The sequence below is a fragment of the Jaculus jaculus genome, chromosome 14 (assembly GCF_020740685.1).
Source record: "Jaculus jaculus isolate mJacJac1 chromosome 14, mJacJac1.mat.Y.cur, whole genome shotgun sequence".
In the NCBI taxonomy this organism is placed as follows: domain Eukaryota; kingdom Metazoa; phylum Chordata; class Mammalia; order Rodentia; family Dipodidae; genus Jaculus; species Jaculus jaculus.
Window position 1 is genome coordinate 33,514,836 of NC_059115.1, and position 24,490 is coordinate 33,539,325.

The window sequence follows — 24,490 nt, forward strand, 5'->3', positions numbered from 1 at the left end:
ATGTACACAGTGTTGTATAACTACTGACTTAAACAATATGAAGTACATTTGCAGAAAGGACATCTAAAGCACATGTAAGGAGAGCTGGCCATTATTTAGTTTCTCTTTGGGATTTCTGATAACCTCAGTGCATTATAGGAAGCAAAAACTAACTTTAAGTTCGGGATGTAGAAGTTTTGATTCCTATGATTATGTTTTTATAGCTTCCAATTAAAAAAATTATTATTTGTGTACACCCACTAGAGGGGGGGGGAGAGAGAGAGAGAGAGAGAGAGAGAGAGAGAGAGAATAAGAATATGAGAGCTGCAGAGATGGCTTAGCTGTTAAGGCACTTGCCTATGAAGCCTTGAGCCAGATGCATAAGTGTCTGGAGTTTCTTTGTAGTGGCTTGAGGCCCGGTGTGCCCATTCTCTCTTTCAAATAAATAAATAAAAATATTTTAATAAAAAGAATAAGAATGTGAATGGATGCTTCAGGGTTGCAAATGAACTCTAGATGTATGTGCTACTTTGTGCATGTGGGTACTGGGGAATTGAACGTGCGTTGGTAGACTTTGAAAGCAGGTGCCTTTAACCACTGAGCCATCTACCCAGCCATCACTCCCAATAATTTATAATTTCTCACATGGCTGAAACTGACAATGGGATTCTTCATTTGCAAAGGACTGGTATATACATTTATACAGAAGCAAAGGATCATGGCCGTCAGGCGTAATTAAGTTTAACTGGTCTCTTCCTTTCCAATCCAGACCTTCAGGAGAAACAAGCAAATTTGGCATTCATAGCTCCTGAAACTTTCACATAGTGAGACTAGGTAGAAGGGGAAATTGATCATCAGTGAGAAAGAGAGAGGCCGTACTCTCCTACAGAAAGGACACTGTACTAGTTGAAGGTTTGGCTCCTTTGGCTTCTCAGCAGGTAGGCACATTGCAGCAGGTTGGCGGCACTGAGCATGCGGAACTGTTGCCCTGTGTGAGAAGGGAAGCAGCGTGGCTCCGAACGCCAAGATCTTTGCCATTGTACTGCACTTCCTTTGTTAAGATGGTCTCCTCACAGACATCATCCATGCTAGAGTACTGGATTCATAATTTTTCTCTTGTGTTCCTGCATTTTTTAATTTCAACCCTTTTTGAACACTTACTGCCTCCCAGTGTTATTACTGAAGAGAGCATCTCTCTTTTATTTATGAATAATTTTGGGGAAGGCTGAGTGCTGGCATTTTGAAGAAAAATTCTTGCTCATATTAGGTTTTGTCTTAGTCAGTACAGAGTAAATAATATATGATTTTGCCATATGCTTTTGAGAGCTGTTCCCAACTCTTAAGTAGCAGGTACTGACTCACTGTTTTAGAATTCCACGGCAGTATGAGATAAATTAACTTGATTCTGAGGTTTTGCTGGAAGACCAACAGGATGGGGAGCCCCAGGGGAACAGGTCAGACATTTTCAAAAATAAGATTATGACAAGTTAATTATTGTTTTTGACCTTTTTCCATCTGTTGTTTTTCTTTTCTAGGCAGTCACAGAACCAGACCTGAGAAATAATCGCCTTTTAGATGAACTGGTAAAGAGCATGAATTTTGCACGGTATGATTGAAGTTTGTGACTAACTTCTAACCACTCTTTTTATGTGTTTCTGCTTTAGATCCTTTCAGTTTGGGATTATAGGGTTGGATATGTTGAACTAAGAAAAGGGAAGTGACAACAGGGATTATTCACACAGAAAAAATTCTAGTATATAGTAATAAGATTTTCTATTTCAATTTTTATAAAAAAGGGAAATAGTTTTTACTATTTATTTATTTGAGACAGAAAGAGGCAGAGAAAGAGAGAGAGAGGGAGGGAGGGAGGGAGGGAGGGAGGAAGAATGCGCACTCCAGGGCTTTCAGCCACTGCAAACAAATTCCAGATGCATGCACCCCCTTGTGCGTCTGGCTTACATGGGAATTGAACCTGGGTCCTTGGGCTTTGTAGGCAAATGCCTTAACTGCTAAGTCATCTCTTCACCCCTTTTTTTGGGTTTTTGAGATAGGGCCTCATTCGAGCTCATGTTGTCCTGGAATTCACTCTGTAGTCTCAGGGTAGCCTTGAATTCACAGTGATCCTCCTACCTCAGCTTCCTGAGTGCTGGGATTAAAGGCATGTGCCACCATACCCAGCAAGCTTTTATTTAACTAAAATTGTCCTCTAATGAAGAACAGTTTGCAGATTTGAGGGCTTCCTTACTTTTGGGTGCTATAAACATGCCCCTAGTTCATCATACAGTTTTCCGCCCCAGCCTTAGTATCAGCTTTCTCTAAGGATCCCTAGTTCCTCATGCATCCCTTTTAATAACAATGTAAGAATATGAGTTGAATTTGACAATTCTTACATACATACTGCATTTGGATCATGTATACCCCACATTATTCTCCCTTATCCCCTCAGTCTCACTGTACTCCGTTTTCCTGTCTCTTCCTAGTGGCCATGGAAGAGAATGACTCCCCTTTCCCTGATAACCGTTAACTGTCATTAGCTCAGTGAGGAGGGAGTGGCCTCCCAAGTCCCTCTCCTATCTGTAACAGAATCAACATTTGTTCTGTCATGTGCAGGTCTTGTTCAGGTCACCACATCTGGTATGAGTTCATGAGTGCAGTGTTCTTGTATCCAATTGGCATAGTTCTGCATCATTCCTTTCCATTTTCCAGCTTTTACATTCTTTTTGTCTCATGGTCTGTGATGTTCTCTAAACCATGGAGGGGATAGTGTATATGTCTCTTTTTTTTTGGCTAAACATTCATCACTCACTTATTTTTAGCATTTGACCAGTTATGATTGACTATCTCCCAGTGCTGTAGTGGCCATGCCAGGAGCCCTGGTTCCTTTTACTGGAGAGTGGTATGTAGAGGCCAGGATCTGGTGCTGGGCAGGCTTGTCACCACTGAGGTGTTAGGCTTCTATACTTTTTTTAGTGGACAGAGCAATAATAGATGTATATATGCATTTGTGTATACTAACCCATCCATATACGTGTATCTATAATTGATTCTGTTTGGTATGTGTTAATCTATTAATTTTTCATCTGTTTTTCTCAGCATGTTTGAAAGCACCATGTGCTCTGTTGCTTGCATGTTAGAAAGCTCTGTTATAGAGCTTCACTTCTTAACTGTCAGATGCATGGGTGTGTGAATATGAGTTTGGTCATGCAAAGGGCATAAAAACGTGCTTTATCAAACTGTATCTTGTTATTTTGTTTTAATTATGTCATCAGTTTAGGTACCCATGTAGTTAAGTGTGACTTTCTGGCTCATTGATGCATTCTTGGAGCCCATTGTTATGTCTCATAAGTCACTTGAGCAGGACCACCTTTCTCTAGGTTTTCCAGTTGAAGCTGAGGAAACTCATGTTTTGTTGATAGCTAAAGATACAAGACAAGGGTCCAGGCACCCTGGACCATATACTGCTGCCATGTGAAGGAAGGTGGCTGCAGAATGATGGCCTCACTGCAGGATAGCAGTTACCCTGTCTATAATTCTAGCTCTTGCAAGATGGAGGAATTCAGGGCCAGCTTGGACTACATGAGACCCTGTCTGGAAAAAAAAAATATAGACAAATGGTGCTTCCTTTGTGTCAGGCAAAACTAGCACTTGATGGGTACCACTGCATTTGAACATCAAAGCTACCACAAAAGATGCTAATGTTATGACCGTTTACGAATCAAGTAACTCAGGAAAACAAAATTACCCAAGAGATAATTGGGATAATGAATTTGAATGCACAACAAGATTCCCCTGTATGACCCCTCAGATTGCTTACAGGGGTCTAATATGAAAGCAGCAGTCTGCATGGTGTCTGCTGCTTGTGTCCCAGGACAGGTACCCTCTTAGGACTTCTATACGTGCTGTTCTTTAAGCTTTCCTGACTTAGATCTGCTAGGCTCCCTCTTTCACTTCCTGCAATTCTCACCTTATTACTGGAGACTCTTTATTTTTAATTTTATTTAATATTTATTTGTTTTTTTTTGGGGGGGGGAATGGGTACACCAGGACCTCTAGTTACTGCAAGCAAACTCCAGCTTCATGTACTCCCTTGTGCATCTGACTTATGTGGGTTCTGGGGAATCAAACTTGGGTCCTTAAGCTTTGCAGGCAAATATCTTAACCACTAACCCATCTCTCCAGCCCTTTAAAAAATTAAAAATTTTTTTTTCATTCAGTTTTATAAAGTTCTTAGTTTTTGACATCTGAGAGGATGGGACTAGGTCTCTAGGAGGAAGTCCTTTCTCTGAGACAGTAAAACTGTCAAGACTTTTTTTTTTTTTCCAAAGATTTATTTATATTTATTAGAGACAGAGAGAGGAGGAGGAGAGAGAGAGAGACAGAGTGAGAATGGGCGTGCCAGGGCCTCTAGCCACTGCAAACGAATTCCAGACACATGTGCCACTAAGTGCATCTGGCTTACGTGGGACCTGGAGAATTGAATCTGGGTTCATCTGCTTTGCAGGCAAGCATCTAAACTGCTAAGCCATCTCTCCAGCTCGACTTTCTTCTTTTTCCTCAGTTGGTACTACAGCCCAGTAATGTAGGAAGAAGGAAGCACTGCAGATAGCAGCATGTTTGTGCAAGAGAAGTGCTCAGTATGTTTAGGTCCATAGACCCCTTGGCAACTTCCAGGCAAGCCTGACAATGGTTATTTTCCTCATTTCATTATTCATTATAGTGTGCGTATGTTGGGGGTGGTTTGCTTCTCATCAACAGCATCCTTGTGAACATTTCTTGGACTCGTCAAGTGCAGAGTGCTGTGGCATTTCATCTGCAAAGTTAGTCGGAATAAAATTCAAGCTAATCAGTGTCATTACTTGTTTAATCATTTAATCTGGTTCAGGATTGATGAGGGAGGATGCTTAATCTTACGACTAAAATGTAAGATATTTATATTGTTTGTTGATTTTATTTCTTGTCTTTCTCATCTATCTCTGCCATTTTATATGTTGTTCTGATTTTTTAAAAAATTAATATTCTAAAATCAATAATGAGAAGATATGGGAAATAATTTAAGTTCTTATCTAGACATTGGCAAACATACACCTAGCACTTCGGAGGCTGAGGTAGGAGGATTATGAGTTTAAGGACAGCTTGAACTCCACAATAAGACTATCTTGGAAAAAATAAAACGTTCCAGTCAGTTCAGTGCTTTCCATGCAAGCCCGAGGACCTGGTTCTGTCCCTGAACCCACAAAATAAAGCCAGGTTTGTAGCAATTGTTTGTAATCCCAGCAGTGTGGAAGTGGAGACAGGTGGATCCCTGGGACTTGTGAGCCATCCAGTGTGGCCTACTTGGAGAGTTTCAAACAGTCACAGAAAAATAAAAATAAAAGGTAAACTGCACCTGAAGAACAACACCTGTAGTTGTCCTCTGGCCTCCACAAACATGTACACACACAATTTCAAAAAAGTTAAGAATCTATTGCGTTAAACAAAATGAGTTAGAATTTTTTTGTAAGTAGACAATCATTTTTGCTCGAAGTAATATTGTTTCTTTGTTTTTGCATAGTAGCCAGTCTCCATCTGGGCCATTAGTTTATAAATTGCTTTGGCTTATCTACCATCAAGGTAGGAGCTTTCTCCAGGTACTCCACCTTAAGAACGTAAACATTGGGCTGGAGAGATGGCTTAGTGGTTAAGCGCTTGCCTGTGAAGCCTAAGGACCCCGGTTCGAGGCTCAGTTCCCCAGGACCCACGTTAGCCAGATGCACAAGGGGGCGCACGCGTCTGGAGTTCGTTTGCAGAGGCTGGAGGCCCTGGCGCGCCCATTCTCTCTCTCTCCCTCTATCTGTCTTTCTCTCTGTGTCTGTCGCTCTCAAATAAATTAAAAAAAAAAAAAGAATGTAAACATTTTAGATTACATTGGTAGTAGATAATTGTCCTAGCATCTCACAAGGAGGACATGGGCTCATCCTTTTACCCTGCTTGTGATTGTGACATCCCTTATGACACACTGGCCTTTCAGTTTTAAAAGTCTCTAATTTGGGCTGGAGAGATGGCTTAGCAGTTAAGCGCTTGCCTGTGAAGCCTAATGACCCCGGTTCGAGGCTCGATTCCCCAGGACCCATGTTAGCCAGATGCACAAGGGGGCTCACACGTCTGGAGTTCGTTTGCAGTGGCTGGAAGCCCTGGCGTGCCCATTCTCTCTCTCTCTCTCTCTTTCTCTCTCAGTTTCTGTCTCCTCTCTGTCACTCTCAAATAAATAAATAAAAAATAAACAAAAAATTTTTAAAAAGTCTCTAATTCTTCTGAGAGATGTTTGACAGATGTGGTTAGTGCCATGTCACTGTAATATAAATTCATAAGGGTGATAGATATTGATAGATACTAAGGGAGTATGGCCAACTTCATTTAATCATAAACATTAAATTGGAAATTAATATTTTCTCCTGACTTAAGATATTAAAATTAGAAAACACCTCTCAATTTTAAATGCCATATGTGCATTCATGTCTTCCAAATGTTTACCTCCAACCATATTTCTCTTGGAAAATTCAGAGTCATATCCAACAGCTTCTTTCTCCTTGTACCTCATAAGAGCAACAGATGCTTCATCTGACCACAAGGAGACTAGGCTTCCACAGTGACCCACACCAGACCTGCTGTGTAGTCTCTGAATAGCAGCATTGTCTAGTTGCTGTGGCTAAAGGCAGTGAAGTCTGACCTTTGTCTTTCTTTTTAACTTGTTTATTTGAGAGAGAAAAAGAGAAAGAGGGAGAAAGAGAGAGAATGGGGACGCCAGGGCTTCCAGCCACTGCAAACAAACTCCAGATGCATGCACCACCCTGTGCATCTGGCTTATGTGGGTCCTGGGGAATTGAACCGGGGTCCTTTGGCTTTGCAGACAAACGCCTTAACCACTAAGCCATCTTCTCTAGCTCTGATTTCTGTCTTTTATACTACTTCATCTTTTGATCTGTTAGTCCTGTTGGCTGTACTTTCAGAACGTTTCTAAAGTCTCAGTGGCTTCTAGCTCCTGCCATTATTATCCAGGATCTATCTGGTCTGAACCAGTGTCAGCGTACTTGACTGTGGCCACTTCGTCATGGCCTTCTTAATCTTACTTTTCCTCCTAAATTCCTTGCTGATGACAGTGTCAGTGATTCCTTTAAAACAGAATGGCAGATCATGCTTAAAACCACCCAAGTGACAGCTCTCTCTTTGGACAGCTTTGTTTACATAGCTGAAGCAGTTACATTTATGAAGAGAAAAGGATCATGTTGGCTTAGTTCTAGAGCTTTCAGTCCAGGATTGGGAGGCCCGTTCGTTTACGCCTCTGGCTGTTCTGTTACCTTCATGACTACTGACTTTGTTTTGCATTCTCTTGTGTTTCTCTGGCAAGAGTAGGTGGCACTTGTATAAGTTAATGGATTTTAATATTAGCCCTGGGAAAAGTTTTCTCCATGGCATTAGTGTTATTATCTGCCATGGTCTTTGTTGGCACACTTTGAAGTAAGAGAGGCAGTTAGAATTAAATTAATCTGAATTGTGGAATAAAAGCCAGCAGTTATCTCTAGGCTCCGAAAGGTCTACCCCTGTGCAGTGTGGAAGTGTTCAACAGTCGTGTCTATTGTATTGAACACTCTGTGCTCTCCTTTGTCATAAATAGAGGTGAGCTTTGCCTAGGGCCTCCTTTGAACGAAATCCAGGTACTGGAAGGAAGACTATTGATTATGGTTCTGTATTTTTATTTTATTTCTTTTTTTTCCCCTCTAAAACCAAAATCTTTAGGTGTTTTCTTTTTAGTTTTCCTCCCATTAGCTTCCCCCTCCCTGTCCTTTCCTTTCTCCTTCTCACCCCATTTCATTCTTTTTCATTAGTCACAGTGTCACTGTATAGCCCAGACTGGCCTTAAATTTGAATCTTCTGCCTCAGCTCTGAGTGTTGGTATTATAGGCATGTACCATCTCTGTCAGCTAAGTTTTTCTGTTTTAAAACTGTTTTGCAATATGTGTATGTGCATGTTTGTGGTGTGTATTCACTGGTGACACATGCATGCAAAGGTCAGAGAACTTCAGGTGTCTTCCTTTCACTCATTATGTGTTTCCTTGAGATGGAGTCTCACTGATTCCAGAACTGCTATTTTTGGTCAGGCTGGCTGATCAGCAAGCCCCTATGATTCTGTCATCTCTGCTTCCCACAGCACTGGGGTTATAGGTATGCATGATCATGCCCAGCTGTTTATGTGGGTATTGGAGAATAGAACCCAAGGGGAATTAGGTCCTCTCATGCCATCGTGCTTGCGCAGCAAGTGCTCTTATCTGTTGAGCTGTTTCCTCAGACCCTAAACTTTCTTTTTTTGTATTGTTAGAAAATTCAAACATACAATGAAAATGGAGAAGGTAGTATAATGAACCCACTCCCTTATTCACTGTGTACCTAACAAACACCAGTCTTGACTCTTCTATATGTCTGCCTGTTCTCCCCTGGTTCTACTTTATCATTTATTTTTGGTGGAGATGCTGGGAAATGAACCCAGGGCCTCACCCTCATTGTTATTTATTAGATAAGTTTATTTATTTTTAGCATCATTAGAGCTAGTTTCTAGAATGAGAATTCCAGTTGATCCACATCCTTACCAACATTGCTAGTCCCAGTCGTTATAATTTTTATCTGCTGATTAGCTGACAATGAGGCCCTTTAAGTTGTGATTATTTTCAAGTGTACCATGATATGTGGCTTTTTATTTGACACAGTCTCATATGTATCCCAGACTCCTTGAATTTGGGGTCCTTCTGTCTCAGCCTCCTCCCAAGTACTTGGATTACATTTGTATGCTGCCATGCCCAGTGATCATTGTTTTTTGGTAAATACTTTGGTACATCTATGTGATTGATATCAAATATCTCTGTTGCCTCAAAAGATTTTGTCCTTTGCTTCTGCTCAGTCCTTACAACCAAAGGTCACCACTATTTAGGCTTCTTTCATATGCCCCCTCACTGAACTTCTTTTCCTTTGTATTTAGTCCCACTTCTACTTCATGTCATTGTCATCAGCTCTCCCCTTTTCGTCTCCTCCTCCTCCTCTTCCTTCTCCTTTCCCTTCCCTTCCTCTCTTCCTTCTCCTTTTCTTCTTCTTGTCCTCCTCCTTCTCTTCTCCTTTCCCTCCCCATCCTCACTGACTTCTTCTCTTCCTTCTCTCTCCTTCTTGTCCTCCTCCTTTCCCCTCTCCTTCCTCCCCTGTTCCTTCTCCTCTTTCTCCTACCCTCTCCTCCCTCTTCTTCTTATCCCTCCCCCTCCTCTCTCTTTTCTCTTCCCCTTTCTTTTTCTCTCCCTCTTTCCTACACCGTTCTCTCCCCACGGAGTTTAGTGTTGCTTGCATGGGTAGGAGGCGCAGGCACATTACCAGTAGTTATACCACTGAACCAAATGTCTCTTCTTTGCCCCAGCAACCATTAACTGCTTAGGGAAGGATGGGGCCTCATGAATTCCTCCAGTGTTCAGGATGGGCCCAGTATTGTGCAGGTCTGGTAGGGTCACGAATACAGTGGCCATGTCATATTCAGAAGAAAGTGTTACATAGCACTCCTTCACATCCTCTGGCTCTTACATTCTTTCTTCTTCCTCTGCTGCAAAGTTGAGTCTTGGAAGGAGTGACTTAGTTGTCTCATTTACTCATCAGTCACTTATTTTCAGGACTGATGACTTAAAAATATTATTTGTGTGTGTGTGTGTGTGTGTGTGTGTGTGTGAGAGAGAGAGAGAGAGAGAGAGAGAGAGAGAGAGAGAGAGAGAGAGAGAGAGAGAATATGAATATGAATGGGCACGGCAGAGCCTTCAGCTATTGCAGAAGAACTCCAGACGCATGCACCACCTTGTGCATCTGCCTTATGTGGGTCCTGGGGAATCGAACCTAGGATCTTTGGCTTTGCAAGCAAGCACCTTAACTACAAAGCCAAAGCCACCTCTCTAGCCCAGGACTGATGACTTTTGAGTCTTCTCAGTAGTTGTTGTCCACTACATAAAGAAACTTCTCTGACCAGAGCTGAGACCAGCACTAATCTGTGAGCATAAACATAAATATTTGGGTACATCATACCCAAATAGCCAAGCAGTTATAGTACCTTCCTTCCTAGGCCCTATTACTTGTCCAGCCACAAGGTTTAGACTAGGCGTTCAGTGTCAGGCATAGATTCCTTCCCACGGCATGGGCCTTAAATCCAACCATAAAGCAGTTGGTTACCCCACGACAGTCATGTCAATGTTGTTCCAATGGGTGCCTGTTGTCTGATTGGTTGCATATATATTATTTTTAAACTTCATTACATGGGAAGTTTTTAATTTTTTTAATTGTTGAATAGCATTCTATTGTGTGACTATATACCATTTGTTGTCTACTCGTCTCTTGTTACATTTGGATGATTTATAGTTTGAGTACTTATGTATAATCTTTGTTTTCTAATGAGGTTCTACATTGACCAGTGTGTGGAAGTTTCACTTCCACATTCTGGCTGATTTTCATAGTTTTATTTATTTTAAGTATTCTATTGGATATGAATGGTAGCTTAGTATGTGTGTGCTTGCGCGTATGTGCCATGGCTTGCATGTAGACATCAGAGGACAACTTTCTGGTCCTTCGCCTTTTCGCTCATTTGAGGCAGGGTCTCTTCACTCTGCCAATCTAGCTGGCCTATGAATTCCTGGCAGACAGACCTGTCTGCATTTTCCATCTCACTCTAGGTGAGCTGGGAATACAGATGGCTGATGCAGCAGCGTCTGCCTTTTATCTGCATTCTGGGCATCTGAATTCAGGTACTTATGCTTGCTGGCAAGTGCTTTATCCACTGAGCCATCTCCACAGCCCTCATTGTGCTTTGATTTGCATTTCTTATTTTTCTGATGAATAAACACAGTTTATTTTTTATTTATTTAAAATTTTTTTATTGACAACTTCTATAATTACAGACAATAAACCATAATAATTCTCCCCCCGCTTTCCCCTTCTCAACTCCACTCTCCATCATATCCCCTCACCCTCTCAATCAGTCTCTATTTTATTTTGATATCATCATCTTTTCCTCCTGTTAGGAAGGTCTTGTGTAGGTAGTATCAGGCACTGTGAAGTCATGGATATCCAGGCCATTTTGTGTCTGGATGACTGTACTGTAAGGAGTCCTACCTTTCCTTTGGTTCTTACGTTTTTTCTGCCACCTCTTCCACAATGGACCCTGAGCCCTGGAAGGTGTGATAGAGATGTTGCAGTGCTGAGCCTTCCCCTGTCACTTCTTCTCAGCACTGTGGTACCTTTTGAGTCATCCCAGAGGTCATTGCCATCTGCAAAGAAAAGCTTCAGCCAGACATGGTGGTACATGCCTTTAATCCCACACACATAGAGGTATGAGGATCAGTGTGAGTTTAAGGTCACTCTGAGACTACATAGTGAATTCTAGGTCAGCCTGGTCTACCTTGAAAAACCAAAAAAAAAAAAAAAAAAAAAAAAAAAGCTTCTCTAACTAAAGTGAGAGTAGCATTAATATATGACTTTGAACATTAAGAGACATGCAAAGTGCTTACTGGGCAGTTCGGTAAGCATAATATATACATTTAGCCAGATACCAGCAGGTGTTATACCCTTAGGGCTCATGACCTCCCCTATAGGTTTTCAATATCAGGCATGTATTCCTTCCTGTGGAAAGGACCTCCATTCCAGTTAGAGAGAGTTTGGTTTTCTCCATGACAGACATGCCACTATACACTCAGCTCATTTGGCCTGGCTGGCCAAACTTAAGGCTTGCTGTGTCCACTGTTGTTTATCTCTATTGATGATGTCTTTCTCTCCTGTGGAGCTGCATGCAGAGTAGCTTTTTCCAGCTTTCTGTCAGCTGGTCTACAGGGAGGCGGTTTTCAGCTCAGCTCCAGCAAGAGACCTCAGTGACCATACAGTTCAAGCATGTGGAGTCTTCAGCAGTAGGGTCTTAACATCTATTCCTGGTGGGAAACAAAGAGTCTTGGCAATGGCCTGTAATGTTTTGGGGGTATCAGGGACCTCCCTGGCCAACAACTCACTGGAAGGTATCCCATCCCTGGCACTGAAAATTTTCTAGTAACAATCTATCGCTTCTGGGTATGCACTGTCCAAAAAAAAAAAAAGGTTATCATATGGCTTATTTATTTGATTTGCATTTATTATTGAATAATAAATCTTTTCATGTGCTTGATGACCATTCTTATTTCTTGTAAATATCTTTCTGATTGTGTGTGTATGTGATATCTCAGTAGAAAGTTTTTAAATTGCATCTTTGTTTTCTTTAGTTGATAATAAAGACTGAATTTTCTGTTTCTTGCCAGTATTGCTGTAAATATAATTCTATAAAGTATTCATAATATTCTTTTAATAAATTGTCAATTTCTATAGGATTTGTAATGATATCTCTTTTTAATTTATTGTCTTGGTAATATGCATTCTCATTCCTATTTAGTCAGTGGGAATTTAGTAATTTTGTTATTTTTTTTAAACAACTTTTGGGCCTGGGGCAGATATTTCAGTGGATAAAGGACTTTCTATGCAAGCATGAGTACTTGAGTTTGGATTCTAAGAACCTCTGTAAAGCTGGTCTCTAACATGAGCATCTGTAACCTTGGTATGATTTCAGTAGGCCAGCCAGCCTGGCAAACACAGTGGTGAACAAGCAGAGACTGCCCCAAACAAGGTCAAACACTAGGATGGCCACTCAGTGTTGTCCTGTGACCTCTGCATGTACATCTTTGTCCACACACATGAACACGCTAGCATGTGTGCGTGTACACACACACACACACACACACACACACACACACGGAAGAAAGCATCTTTTAGCTGGTTCATTTTCTTGTAGGCCAGAATATGAAAATACTGATTTTCAACTTTCCTCTAAATCTATTAAAATTTTTTCGCCTGGTGTGGTGGCGCACGCCTTTAATCCCAGCACTTGGGAGGCAGAGGTAGGAGGATCACCGAGAGTTAGAGGCCACCCTGAGGATACATAGTGAATTCCAGGTCAGCCCCAGCCAGAGTAAGACCCTACCTCGAAAAACCAAAATAAAATAAAATGAAAATATCCTTTTGGGACTTATTTTGAAAACTCATGCAATCATTCAAACATGCTATTTTCTAGTTCTGATTTAATAATTAACTTGAGTTCTTAGATTATTTAGAATTATGTTTAACTTCTTTGCATTTGGAGGGTTTGTAATTATTTGGTTTTTTATTTTTTGTTTTATTGAGGTTGAGTTTGACTGTAGCCCAGGCTGACTTGGAACTCATGAGGATCTTTCTTACTTCAGCCTTCTGGAGTGCTTGAATTAAACATGGGGCCACTCCCCTGTTTGTTTTTTTTGTTTTGTTTTGTTTTTTTGGTCTTTTCTGTGTGCTTCAGTTTTAATCTTTTCTATTGACCTGCTTTCAGGTTTGCAGATAATGTCCTTGCTGTATGCTATTATAGTCACCAGTTTAGATATTGTATCTTTTAGTTGTAGAATGTTCACTGATTCTTTTATAAGGCTTTTTCTTTTATTTTTTTTCTTTTTCCCAATGTAGGTCCGGCTCCAGCCCAGGATGACCTGGAATTCACTTTGTAGTCTCAGGGTGGCCTTGAGCTCATGGCAGTCCTCCTACCACTGCCTCCCAAGTGCTGGGATTAAAGGCATGTGACACCACACCTGGCTTTTTTTTTAAGGTTTTTAATTATCTCTACTGTTACACTATTTTTCTATCCATTTGCCAGTGTTTTTTCTGTTTTTCTTTAGAATATTTGGCATAGTCTTTTGAAATCCTCATCTGCTAGTGCCAGTGTTTGGATCACCTCTGCTATTGAATGCAGTATGGCTTCATTAGTGGCTACTTTTTTTTTTGCATGTCTAGTAATATTTAACTGAGCGCTCTAGACAAAACATAAGCTGCAGATTCCCTTCCTGTGAAAGATCATGAATCTTGTTCTGACAGAGACATTCCCAGCTCTTCACTTTTGCTGTGTCAAGGCCGGGCATAGTGTTCATTAGGTTGAGTCTAGTTGAGTTTTAAGCTTGTATTTGCACGTGCACACAGTGTGGCAGAGTCGGGCCTTTTCCCAGGGTATGGCTTTGCGGTGTCTTGCCTCCATGCTATGGTCTTCTTGATGGTCTCTTCATTTGGGTGGAACTCATAACAATCCTTTTTACTTCAGCCTCTAGTCCCCACTGCCTTCCAGTGCTGTCCTTTGAAAACTCAGTTTTCCAGGGTCTGCTGCCTCCCAGGTCCCCGCTAGTTTTGTACATTTTTGCACACCTAGGAAATGATTGCAGATGGATGGAAATTGTTAAACAGATTGTGGAGGTTTCCTTCTTGTGCCTGTGATGCACCCTGTCCTTTTAGCCCTAACCACATTTGCCCAGAACTCTGTTCTCTGTCCCCACTCACCAGTGACATTACTTTTCCTGTTGGGATGTTAGTCCCAGGCTCCCACCACAGAAAATACTTCCAAGTTAAGATCTTAGAGCAGTGTTGGATCACTTCATGTGTTTCTTCTTTTAGGCATAACACTTTGTATTAATTATATTGTTAATTATACTTGAGTGCCTACATGCAGTTGTTTTATGTTTGTCCAGATTTTCCTTAACTATTGTAGAATAAGTCTCATATCTGCTTTTCTTAATGACCTGACCTAAATTCAGTTCCTTTCATAGACATAAGTTTTTTTGTGGGGGTTGTTGGTGGCGGCATGTGTGTCTTGTAGGCATGTGTGTGTGCAGATGCTTGCACCCAAGTGCACATGTGCAGACACCGGAGTAGAATGTTGGGCGTTTTCCTCTATTGCTCTTCTGTTTTGTTTCCCTGAGATGGAGTCTAACTGAGCCTGGTGCTGCCATTTCAGTCAGACTGGCTGACCAGAGAGTCTCTGCCCTGCTCCAGACTAGAGTGTGCATGGCCACACCCAACTTCTTATGTGGGTGCTAATACTTATGTGGCGGTGCTCTTAACTGCTGATGTCCCCAGACCCATAGCTGCCTTTTAAGTCAGATTTGTTACATTGTGTTTCATTTTAGAAGAAACATTTTGTTTTGTTTGTGATTAATGGAGTAAGTTCTGTGTTTCAGAGAAACAAGGGTTAATTGGGAAAACCTGTTAGATCAGTTGGTTTATCATATAGAATTGGACATGTTTTCAGTTGTGTTTTCTTAATGTGTGTGTGCCTCAAGGAATCGTCTGCTGCAGTTTGCTTTGGAGTCACCACCTGTATCTCCTGTGTCTTCTGCCTCAAAGAAAGTTGCTGTCAGAGTAAACACTGCTGGAGTCATCAGGCATTCTGTAAAAGAAGGAAGCAGGTTGATGGACAAGTTCTTGATCCGAGAAATGGGTGATTCCACGTCAAAGTTGTTGATAAAAGAAAATGACAGCAAAGTCATTCCTCAAAAAGAGGCAAGCATTTCTACTGAGACTCAAGAGATGAGTTTTCTAGGACAGATTGCACCTGGTTCCTCAGATGCTAATTGTCCTGAGACACCCTCTACATCCACTGTGAAACAAGGTCCTAAAGGTAGGAAGTGCTTTTCATATGTGCATTTTCATACTAAAGGAAATCTCATCTACACGATGTAAACAAGGATAGGCAACATTTGGAAGGAGTGGGAAGGAACAGATCTGCTTTACCTTAAGGCAAGCTCAGGCACTGCTACAGTCAGTGCTTAGAGGTATGTTTGTTCTTTCTTGCAGAATAGAGCTCAGGATGGTTCTGCAGAGATGAAACAGTTTATTTAGTTCATACATCTAGTGTGGAAGTAGTCTGCTTTCAGCTTAAAATACCCTCTTCTCTCATTCAATTCTAGCTTAATCTTAAAGTGCTATCTTATGCCATGGCTTGAACACATGCTGTTCTTCCTGGTATGTAAAGCCATTAACGACTTGATGCTTTCCCTACTCCCTGCCTCGCTTTCTAGTTCTCCCTCTCAAAATCTTATCTCAGACCCTAGCCCAGCTGATCTTCCTTTCTTCCTGCAGTGCACACAGGAACTGGCAGACCACAACCAAAAAGGCCACATCTGCGATGCTACCTGCTGTGGTCAATGCATTTATTGGAGCATAGCCACCTGCATCTTTTTACATACTGTCTCATATACTCATGCAGTGGCAGAGTCGCCTATCGGTGACAGAGACTAGGATTATGGGGTTGAATGGTGACCTTGAAGCCCCAAATCCTTTGTAACATCAGCCTTTACTAAAGATGTTTGTCCTTAATAAAAATTCACAAGCAACCCACACTTCAAGGCTGTTTGTGCTCATAAACTTAGAAAAATGGGACTTAGTTTATTAGCATCCTGTGTATATTTCTTAAGGGTATATAAATTTCTTTTGCATTTATTTCTTATTATGTTTCAATCTTGATCAATCCACCAAACAAACAAGAATTCTACTGTAATTAACTATCTATACTGTGCAGTGTTTTTTTTTCTTCAAATGAAATCTTACAGTAGACCATAACATATAAAATGAATGAAATATAGATAAAGTTTCTAGGTGCTCTGCTTAAACTAAGCATGGAGGGCCTGGTGATTGCTACTGCACCACAGCTCTGCCTACCTCACAGTGGCCCCTGCTTCTTATCCATACTGGTCACCAGGCTTTGAGATACCTACACAATCCCTGAAACCCCCTAAAGGAACTGCTGGAATAAAGAATGGCTGCCCTGGAAGCAGGGTGGCAGGTAGGTATAGCTAGATGAAACCCCGCCAGGCAGCTTTGTGTCTGTAGTTATAATTCTGTTGCAGAGTTGCCAGGGCTGCTTCTGTGCTACATGAAGATGGCTCCTGAGGCTTGAAAAACTCAAGATCAGTTTCATACCTTTTTGATAACTTGGTAGAAAATATTTAACCAAAGCATTTCCTAATTGACTAATTTCCATATGGATGTGCAATCTCTAGGTCTAGGGCACTGACTGTGACTGCCCACATTTTAGCTATTTGCTTGCTCTCTTCCATTTCCCTCATAGGTCTTCTTCTCTTCTGCTTTTTCTAAGTGCATATTAAGTTGGGGTTCTGTTTTTTTAATCTGAATTGCTGAAGATGTCAGTAGATATTAACTTTGCCCTTCCTATAGTAATAAAGTCTCTCTCTCTCAAAAAACTGCAGTGGAGTGTCCTGTTTGTGGGGTTGACATTCCAGAACACCACATCAATAAGCATCTGGACAGCTGCTTATCCCGCGGTGAGAAGAAGGAAAGCCTCCGGAGGTAAGAGTTGAGCTGCTTTAGCTGGGTGCTTCTTTGCCTTATAAATGTGAAGAAAAAGCACCTCTCCATTCCTGTCACCCTGCTTTTCCCCCAGTTCACACTTTGCTGATAGCATTCAGTATGTCAAATGTTCACACTGCAACTACATTTTGATTTAAGAACTAAGGAACTTAGACTTTAATTCCTTCTAAACTTCTTTTCTTAGCATCTTAGAACCTCCATAAAAGGCCTTGATCAAGGAAACGAAGGCCGTACTAAATGTAGAACATATCAAATCTTTCTTTGGTTGGTTTGTAGAATTATTAATATCTTAAATGATTCAAAATAAATATTTAAATAAATAGTAAAGATTTTAATATTTTAAATCAAACTTACTGAGCGTGTGTAAAAGAATCTGTGGTGTGTATCTGCATTCCAACATCTAGGGGCTGAAGCAGGAGGAGCAAGAGTTGAAGAGTATGTGTGAAATGATTCCAGACCACACAGTTGACATAACTAATAAGTTGTCACGTCAATATTTGTACCCAAAGTACCATGCTGTCCTGCCTCCTTTATGCATCAAAGTAATAATTGGTTAGCCTAGCCTACTATTGTTACACATAGCATTGTTCAGAAGTGAAAGTTTAGTTAATTTTAAGTTGCGAGGAATTCAGGAATGGCTGATGAAGATAATGTGGAAGTAGAAGTTGCAAGTTAGATGAAAAGGCATGAACAGCAACATCAAGGGAAGGTTTAATTTAATTTTTAAAAGTATTTTTATTTATTTGCAAGCAGAGAGGAGAAGGTGACTATGGGAGTGTCAGTACCTCTTGAGACTCCAGGTGAACCCCAGATCCATGTGCCATCTGGCTTTATGTGGGTACTGGGGAACTGAACTTGGGTTGGCAGTGCCTTTAACTACTGAACCATCTCCCCAGCTCAGCAGATTTTGTTTTTCAAACTAGGAGTTATGTCTTCAGTCTTTTTCCTGCCATTACCAACTGATAAATGGAAGAGAGTGGTGAGCACACAGTTCAAGATTGCAAGAATGGACTATCCTGGACTTCTAAAATGACTATTTAAGTAGGGAAAAGTGGGAGAGAGCTTTGGTAAAGAAAGAGGCTAAAGTTTGAAGTGGGGATGAAGAGAATATTGGCACTTAGGTTTGATCTATTTTGAAGGTATTGGAGGAATATTTACAAAAACCACTTTAATAATGGTTAAAAGAGTCACTTCATTTTTTATGAGTAATTAAAAATTTTTTTTGTTTTGTTTTATCTTTATTTATTTATTTGAAAGTGAGAGGAAGAGAGAGAGAGAATGGGCACGCCAGGGCTTCTAGCCACTGCGAACAAACTGCAGACGTATACGCCCCCTTGTGCATCTGGCTAACGTGGGTCCTGGGGAATCGAGCCTCGAACTGGGGTCCTTAGGCTTCACAGGCAAGCGCTTAACTGCTAAGCCATCTCTCCAGCCCAATTTTGAGTAATTTTTATAGTGAGTGTAGTCTCCAAGGGATAGAATTACTGTTTATAATGCACAAAGGCTAATGTTGAAGTACATTGATGCATTATTAACTTATAGCAGAGGTCATAGTTGACCCAAAGCCTGGGGCAGTCATATGTCATATGTGCACAGCACTCCCTCCTAATGGGTTAGTGTGTTGATGAGAATAAAATTTATATGTTTAGGATGATTATTTAGGAAAATTTTGGTATAAATGCACCTGTATCTTCCCAAGTATCTCTGGAAAACATCGAAGCTACTGACTTGCTTCTCGTTATAAGTGTTTTTTCCCAAAGAATGAGTTGGAAGCAGAGATGCTGCGTATTTTCTTCCTGAAGAATAAGGACTCAACACTGATAATCTTACTTAGCTAGCTCTAGGTGTTTCTGTTAGATTTCTTCTAACACATCTAGCTATGTGGATTTGTCCATGGATGTACTGTTCATATGCCATTTGACTTTTCTTCCAGCACTGGTTCCAAATTCCATCTTCACAGAATGCTAGAGTTATGCCAGTTTGTCCACAGTGTATCTTAAAATGAGCACACGTGTCACCTCTAGTATCATGAAGATGTAGAGCAGTCCTATATTAAAGATAACTGCTGAGTTTTGCTTTAGTGTAGTAATTCCTAAATTTATTTGACTGAATTAGTTTTTATTCTGATTCCCTACAATATTGGTTAGAGAAGCTTAGGGAAACATTGAGCCATATCTTAGTTATATTTTCTGCTCTGGATTTGCTCACATAGAAGAGCCTCACCTTGCTTCTCAGTCTCTTCTGCAAAACGCCACAGGCCATCTTCTGGATGTGGATGATAGTCTTTAACTTGGCCTATATAAGTTGTCTCACAGTTGGTTCCGAAGAGCACAACACTTTTCTTTTGATGCTCTCAGATTCTGAGGCACCCTAAATGCAATACTCAGTTTCAGTGAATTGTGGACAAAAGATCAGTGTCATTTACCTGACTTCATAGTTATAAATTCTTAGAAATTGTTCATCTTTGGTAGTGCTTTTCATTTTAAGTGACAGTGAGCATTATAGTTATTCATTAGAATTTCACGGTAATAAATTTAGTCATCTGTCCTTGATAAATAACTGTGCTAGATTGGGACTTAATGAATTGTTCCTCCCCTTTTACTTGTTATGTGCAGACTGATTCAGCTGTTGCTGCTGATTATGAATTTATTTTGCCTTATTTTTTCTCAGTTTGCACAGAACTAACTGGCTGCTGTTACAAGAAGAACAGTTTTGAAAAAGCATACTCTTTCGAGGTTTATAGGTCTTTTTTTAGTTCAGTAGTTTTTTCTGGCTTTTAGAGTTGACGAATAGAGCTTAAGAGATGACTGAACCAGGAATTGGCCCTCATGATTAACACAGACTCCTTTGCTTATACTGAGCTGTCACAGTTCTCTAAGCACAGCCTTTGGACCATTGCATCAACTTTGCCCAGGGAAACTGCATGGAAAGTAAAGATTTTTGGTTTCCACTTCAGGCCTGAACCCCAGTGGGTGGGTGCTATGGACAAGGAGGTTGAGGGTCTCCTTTAAAACTAGCTTTGCAGTTCGTTCTGAGGCTCCCTGGGGGTTGGGGAGCACAGCTTTTGTGAACTCATTCCATGTACCTTTTTTTTTTTTTGGTTTTTCGAGGTAGGGTCTCACTGTGGCTCAGGCAGACCTGGAATTCACTATGTAGTCTCAGGGTGGCCCTGAACTCACGGCGATCCTCCTACCTCTGCCTCCTGAGTGCTGGGATTAAAGGCATGTGCCACCATGCCTGGCACCCATACACCTCTTTTATAAAATCTTTTTTTTTTTTTTTTAAACTTAGTACTCTTCAATTCTATTAGTTTTCCCATGAACCTTTGCTCTTGTCATTTTGAGGTCATGTAGCTGTATAGATCACCTTGAGAACACACTCTATGCATCTGAGTGCCCATAGATTTAAACCAGTCCATACACTTAGAGCATTCCTTCTTCCTTTTTGCCTAAAGGGTTGCACTATTTCAACCAGCCAGGTATTGAGTCAGAAAGCTAAAAAATATTCATTTTGACATGAACGTATTTGATAGTTCTCAGTAATTTTCAGAGTTCTTTTTTCCTCTTTTTAGTTCTTCTCACAAAAGGAAGCCGCTGCCCAAAACTGTGTATAACTTGCTGTCCGATCGTGATTTAAAGAGAAAGCTAAAAGAGCATGGATTATCTATTCAAGGAAATAAACAGCAGCTTATTAAAAGACACCAGGAATTTGTACACATGTACAATGCCCAGTGTGATGCCTTGCATCCTAAATCAGGTAATCTAATAAAACCGTGAAGACTGCTTATCCTCAGGGTAAAGCAGGTCTATGTAGCTCACATCAGAAACTATAAGAAGAACTTTTCAATAAGTAATCTTTGGGAAATAAATACGATGCAGAAGTATTCCTTTATAAAGTACCGAGAGAGTATTATACTGAGCCAGCCTTCCTCTTAGTCCCCAGGTTCCCTTCTCAGAGGCACCACTATTGCCAGTTTGTGTGTCTTGTGAGTTCATGTGGTGGCGAAGGTGGGTCTGGAGAGCCCTACAGTCTGGGTTTTCAGTGTTATGCTGGTGCCTGAGCAAGTCACTTCACCTCTGCACTTTAGTTTCCTCACTCATAAAATAAATGTTGTGATACTGCCTGCTTCCTGTGTTAGAGTTGAGTGACAGCCAGCATGCATGTGCAGTACTGAGTACTCAGTCAGGAGTGACTACCAGGAAACGTTTCCAGTGTCATGATTATACATAAACATGTCCTCGGTCATTACTGTGTCACAGAATGTTAGTTTCCCTGTGCCCTGCTTCATGCTTTGTCATTCTCATTTTACCACACACAGGATCACCACATATATAATTGCCTCCCCTTTTTTCAAAGGTGAAGAATATGTAAACAGAAAAGCATATTATGTATTGCTTAGTGACTTATCACAAAGTTAGTTCTACAAAGTGAAAAGGCCTTTGATGCTTCCACCAAAATCACTCACTAACAGCATTTTGGAATGCCCAGCCAATGCCTCCTCCATCCTTACATTTGACACTATCTTCAATTCTCATACCATATGTTCATTTTGCCTGCTTGGTCTTTGTGAGCAGAGTAATAGCTGCAATTCTACCCATGTTTTGTTTGCATGTAGTACTCCATTGTGTAGACCAGTCACGCTTTATCCATTCAGTGGTTCATTTCGAGTTTTTCCAGCTTTGGCTATTAAGTATGATGCTGCTTTGAGCAGTCTTTAACATGTCTTCATGTAGAGATGCAAACCATGCTATTGGATAGGAGTACCTAGGAATGCATTGTTATGTGGTTTTGTGCATGTTCGGCTTTTACAGGGATATAGTGAAAAACTCAATACAAAGATAACTTTTTCATTTAAAGATAAGGTCTGTGTGACCTTGGCTAGCCTGGAACACATCATGTAGCACAGGCTGGCCTGTGTGTGTCTTCCGGCCTCAGGCTCCCACGTGTACACCAGCATGCCCAGCTTTTCAGTGTGCCCATCTGGAAGGTATGGGGTTTGTCATTCCATGTCCTTGCTTAAGAACATCCCTGTTGTGAAGCTACCTGCCGTTGACCAGTGAATTTTTTTTTTTTTTTCCATTTTGTTTTTTCCAGATAGGGTCTCACTCTAGCCCAGGCCCACCTGAAATTCACTATGTAATCTCAGTGTGGCCTTGAACTCACAGCGATCCTCCTACTTCTGCCTCCCAGGTGCTGGGATTAAAGGCGTGCGCCACCATGCCCGGCACTTTTTTATTTATTGCTTTGTTCTGGCCTTACTAAGAAAGTAACTTTGAAGTGACCAGTATGCTTTTTGTTTTTTATTTCTGTTTCTTTTCAGGCCTTCTCGATAAAACCAACCTCTTCTGTTTTGCCTGTTCTGACACACTTATTTTGATTCATGGAGTGAAGTAAAGCCAGTTAAGATCTTGGAAATATGTTGTCATTTGATAATTTATTAGCCTTTTGATATGTGTGAGGTTTGTGGCAAGTGCGTTTTTTGAAAGGGCCCTGATGTATAACCCATATTGGCATCTAATTAGCTCGGAATCCTCTGCCCCTTGGGTGCCAGGGTTACAGTGGTGCCACCATGCCCGGCCCTGTGTTTCATTTTGATATTGGAAATATGTCTTTTTCCTTGTGGGTTGTCTACTTTATTCATCTTTGCAAAGAATATTTCTTTAGTTCCATCGATTTTTTTTTTTTTTTGTCTGTTTAATTAGTTCATTGAATTCTAGCCCTTTGTTACTGTTTCTATTTTGGGTTTAATTTTAGAATTCTTTTTCTTGCTTATTATAAAGGAAGCGTAGATAATTAATTTTAGATGGGTCTAATTAAAGGTTACAACTATAAATGTTTTTCTTTTAAGCACTGTTTGACTTGTATCCACAAACATTTGTATGCTGTATTTTTCTTTCATTCTTTAAACCATTTTTTAATTTTTTCTGTGGCTTCCTTTTCTTACTCATGGGCTATACAGAACTGTTGTTTCCCTATCCTAAATACATGAGACTTAAAATGCTTGAGATTTTGGAATATTTACATGCATCTATTTCATTTATATTTCATATATGCCATTTTTATGTGTAGCCTGGTGATAATTTTTTTTCTTTTTCTCTCTCTTTTTTTTTTGTTTAGCCTAACCTGACCTAGAACTCTCTCTGTAGTTCCAGGATGACCCCAAACTCACAATGATCCTCGTACCTCTGCCTTCCAAGTGTTAGGATAAAGGTGTGCACCACCATACCTTGCCTGAAGACAGCTTTTATGTGACATTTTTGGTGTATCTTCATCTTGGTGATGACCTGTATCATAAGGTTAGGTAGAAAGTTTTCTTTATGAGGTATCATATCAGTACTGAAAAATTTGAACTTTGGAGTGTTTCAGACACTAATTCTTCCTTTTTCTTTTCTTTTCTTTTTTTGTTTTGTTTTTTTTTGTTTTTCGAGGTAGGGTCTCACTCTGGTCCAGGCTGACCTGGAATTAACTCTGTAGTCTCAGGGTGGCCTTGAACTCACGGTGCACCTCCTACCTCTGCCTCCCCAGTACTGGGGAATACTGAGCCACCATGCCCGGCTCAGATATTAATTCTTTAATTCATTCAACCTACATTTGGATGTTTTCTGCTTATGTTTTTACTATTAATTTCTAATTTAATTCTGTGGTGGCCAAATAAACTTCTGTATGATGTCAGACCTTTTGCATTTATTGAATCTGTACTTCATAACTCAGCATTTAATCTTCTTGGGGACTATTTTAACAGCACTTGAAAAATTTGCTTTTTGTTATTCAGTGGCCTATAAACAGTAGTTATATACTATAGTTGTTTGCTACTTCTGTGTCCCTCCTGGTATTCTGCAAACTGAGTCTGTCAATTACTGAGAGATTTTAAAATCTCAAACTATATAGATTTTCATTTTTCTTTTTAATCCATTCAGTAGCTATTGTACTTTGGACACATTTAGTTGTGTTATTTTTGCTATTTTTTGAGCCAGTTCTGGCTCCTAGATGCTGGGATGACCGGTGCGCACCAGCAGGACCTGTGCTTGTTACATCTTCTTGACAATTCAGTCTGTTTCTCAGCAAAGTCTTCACCTCTCTCTCTGCTTCACCTGACTCCTTTGTTTGCAAACCTGCCTGTCTGACACTGGCATAGCCTCCTCACTTATCTTAGTTCACTTATTTTTAATTGTTGAGTTGTATTAAACTGTGATTTATTATTATTATTTGTTTATTTTTGAGGTAGGGTTTCACTCTAGCTCAGACTGACCTGGAATTCACTATGTAGTTT

The 24,490-nt window shown here is 40.5% G+C and overlaps 1 protein-coding gene across 3 annotated transcripts in view; it reads left to right on the forward strand.

The window, feature by feature from the left end:
- The window catches only part of Rad18 (RAD18 E3 ubiquitin protein ligase), a 107,015-nt gene that overhangs the window by 6,260 nt on the left and 76,265 nt on the right, over window positions 1-24,490 (forward strand). For all 3 annotated transcript variants that reach the window (XM_004651479.2, XM_045133798.1, XM_045133799.1), the window contains exons 4-7: window positions 1,515-1,585; window positions 15,174-15,511; window positions 17,100-17,199; window positions 20,792-20,976. In XM_004651479.2, coding sequence (XP_004651536.2) covers window positions 1,515-1,585; window positions 15,174-15,511; window positions 17,100-17,199; window positions 20,792-20,976 — 694 coding nt within the window. The remainder of the gene's footprint in view (window positions 1-1,514; window positions 1,586-15,173; window positions 15,512-17,099; window positions 17,200-20,791; window positions 20,977-24,490) is intronic.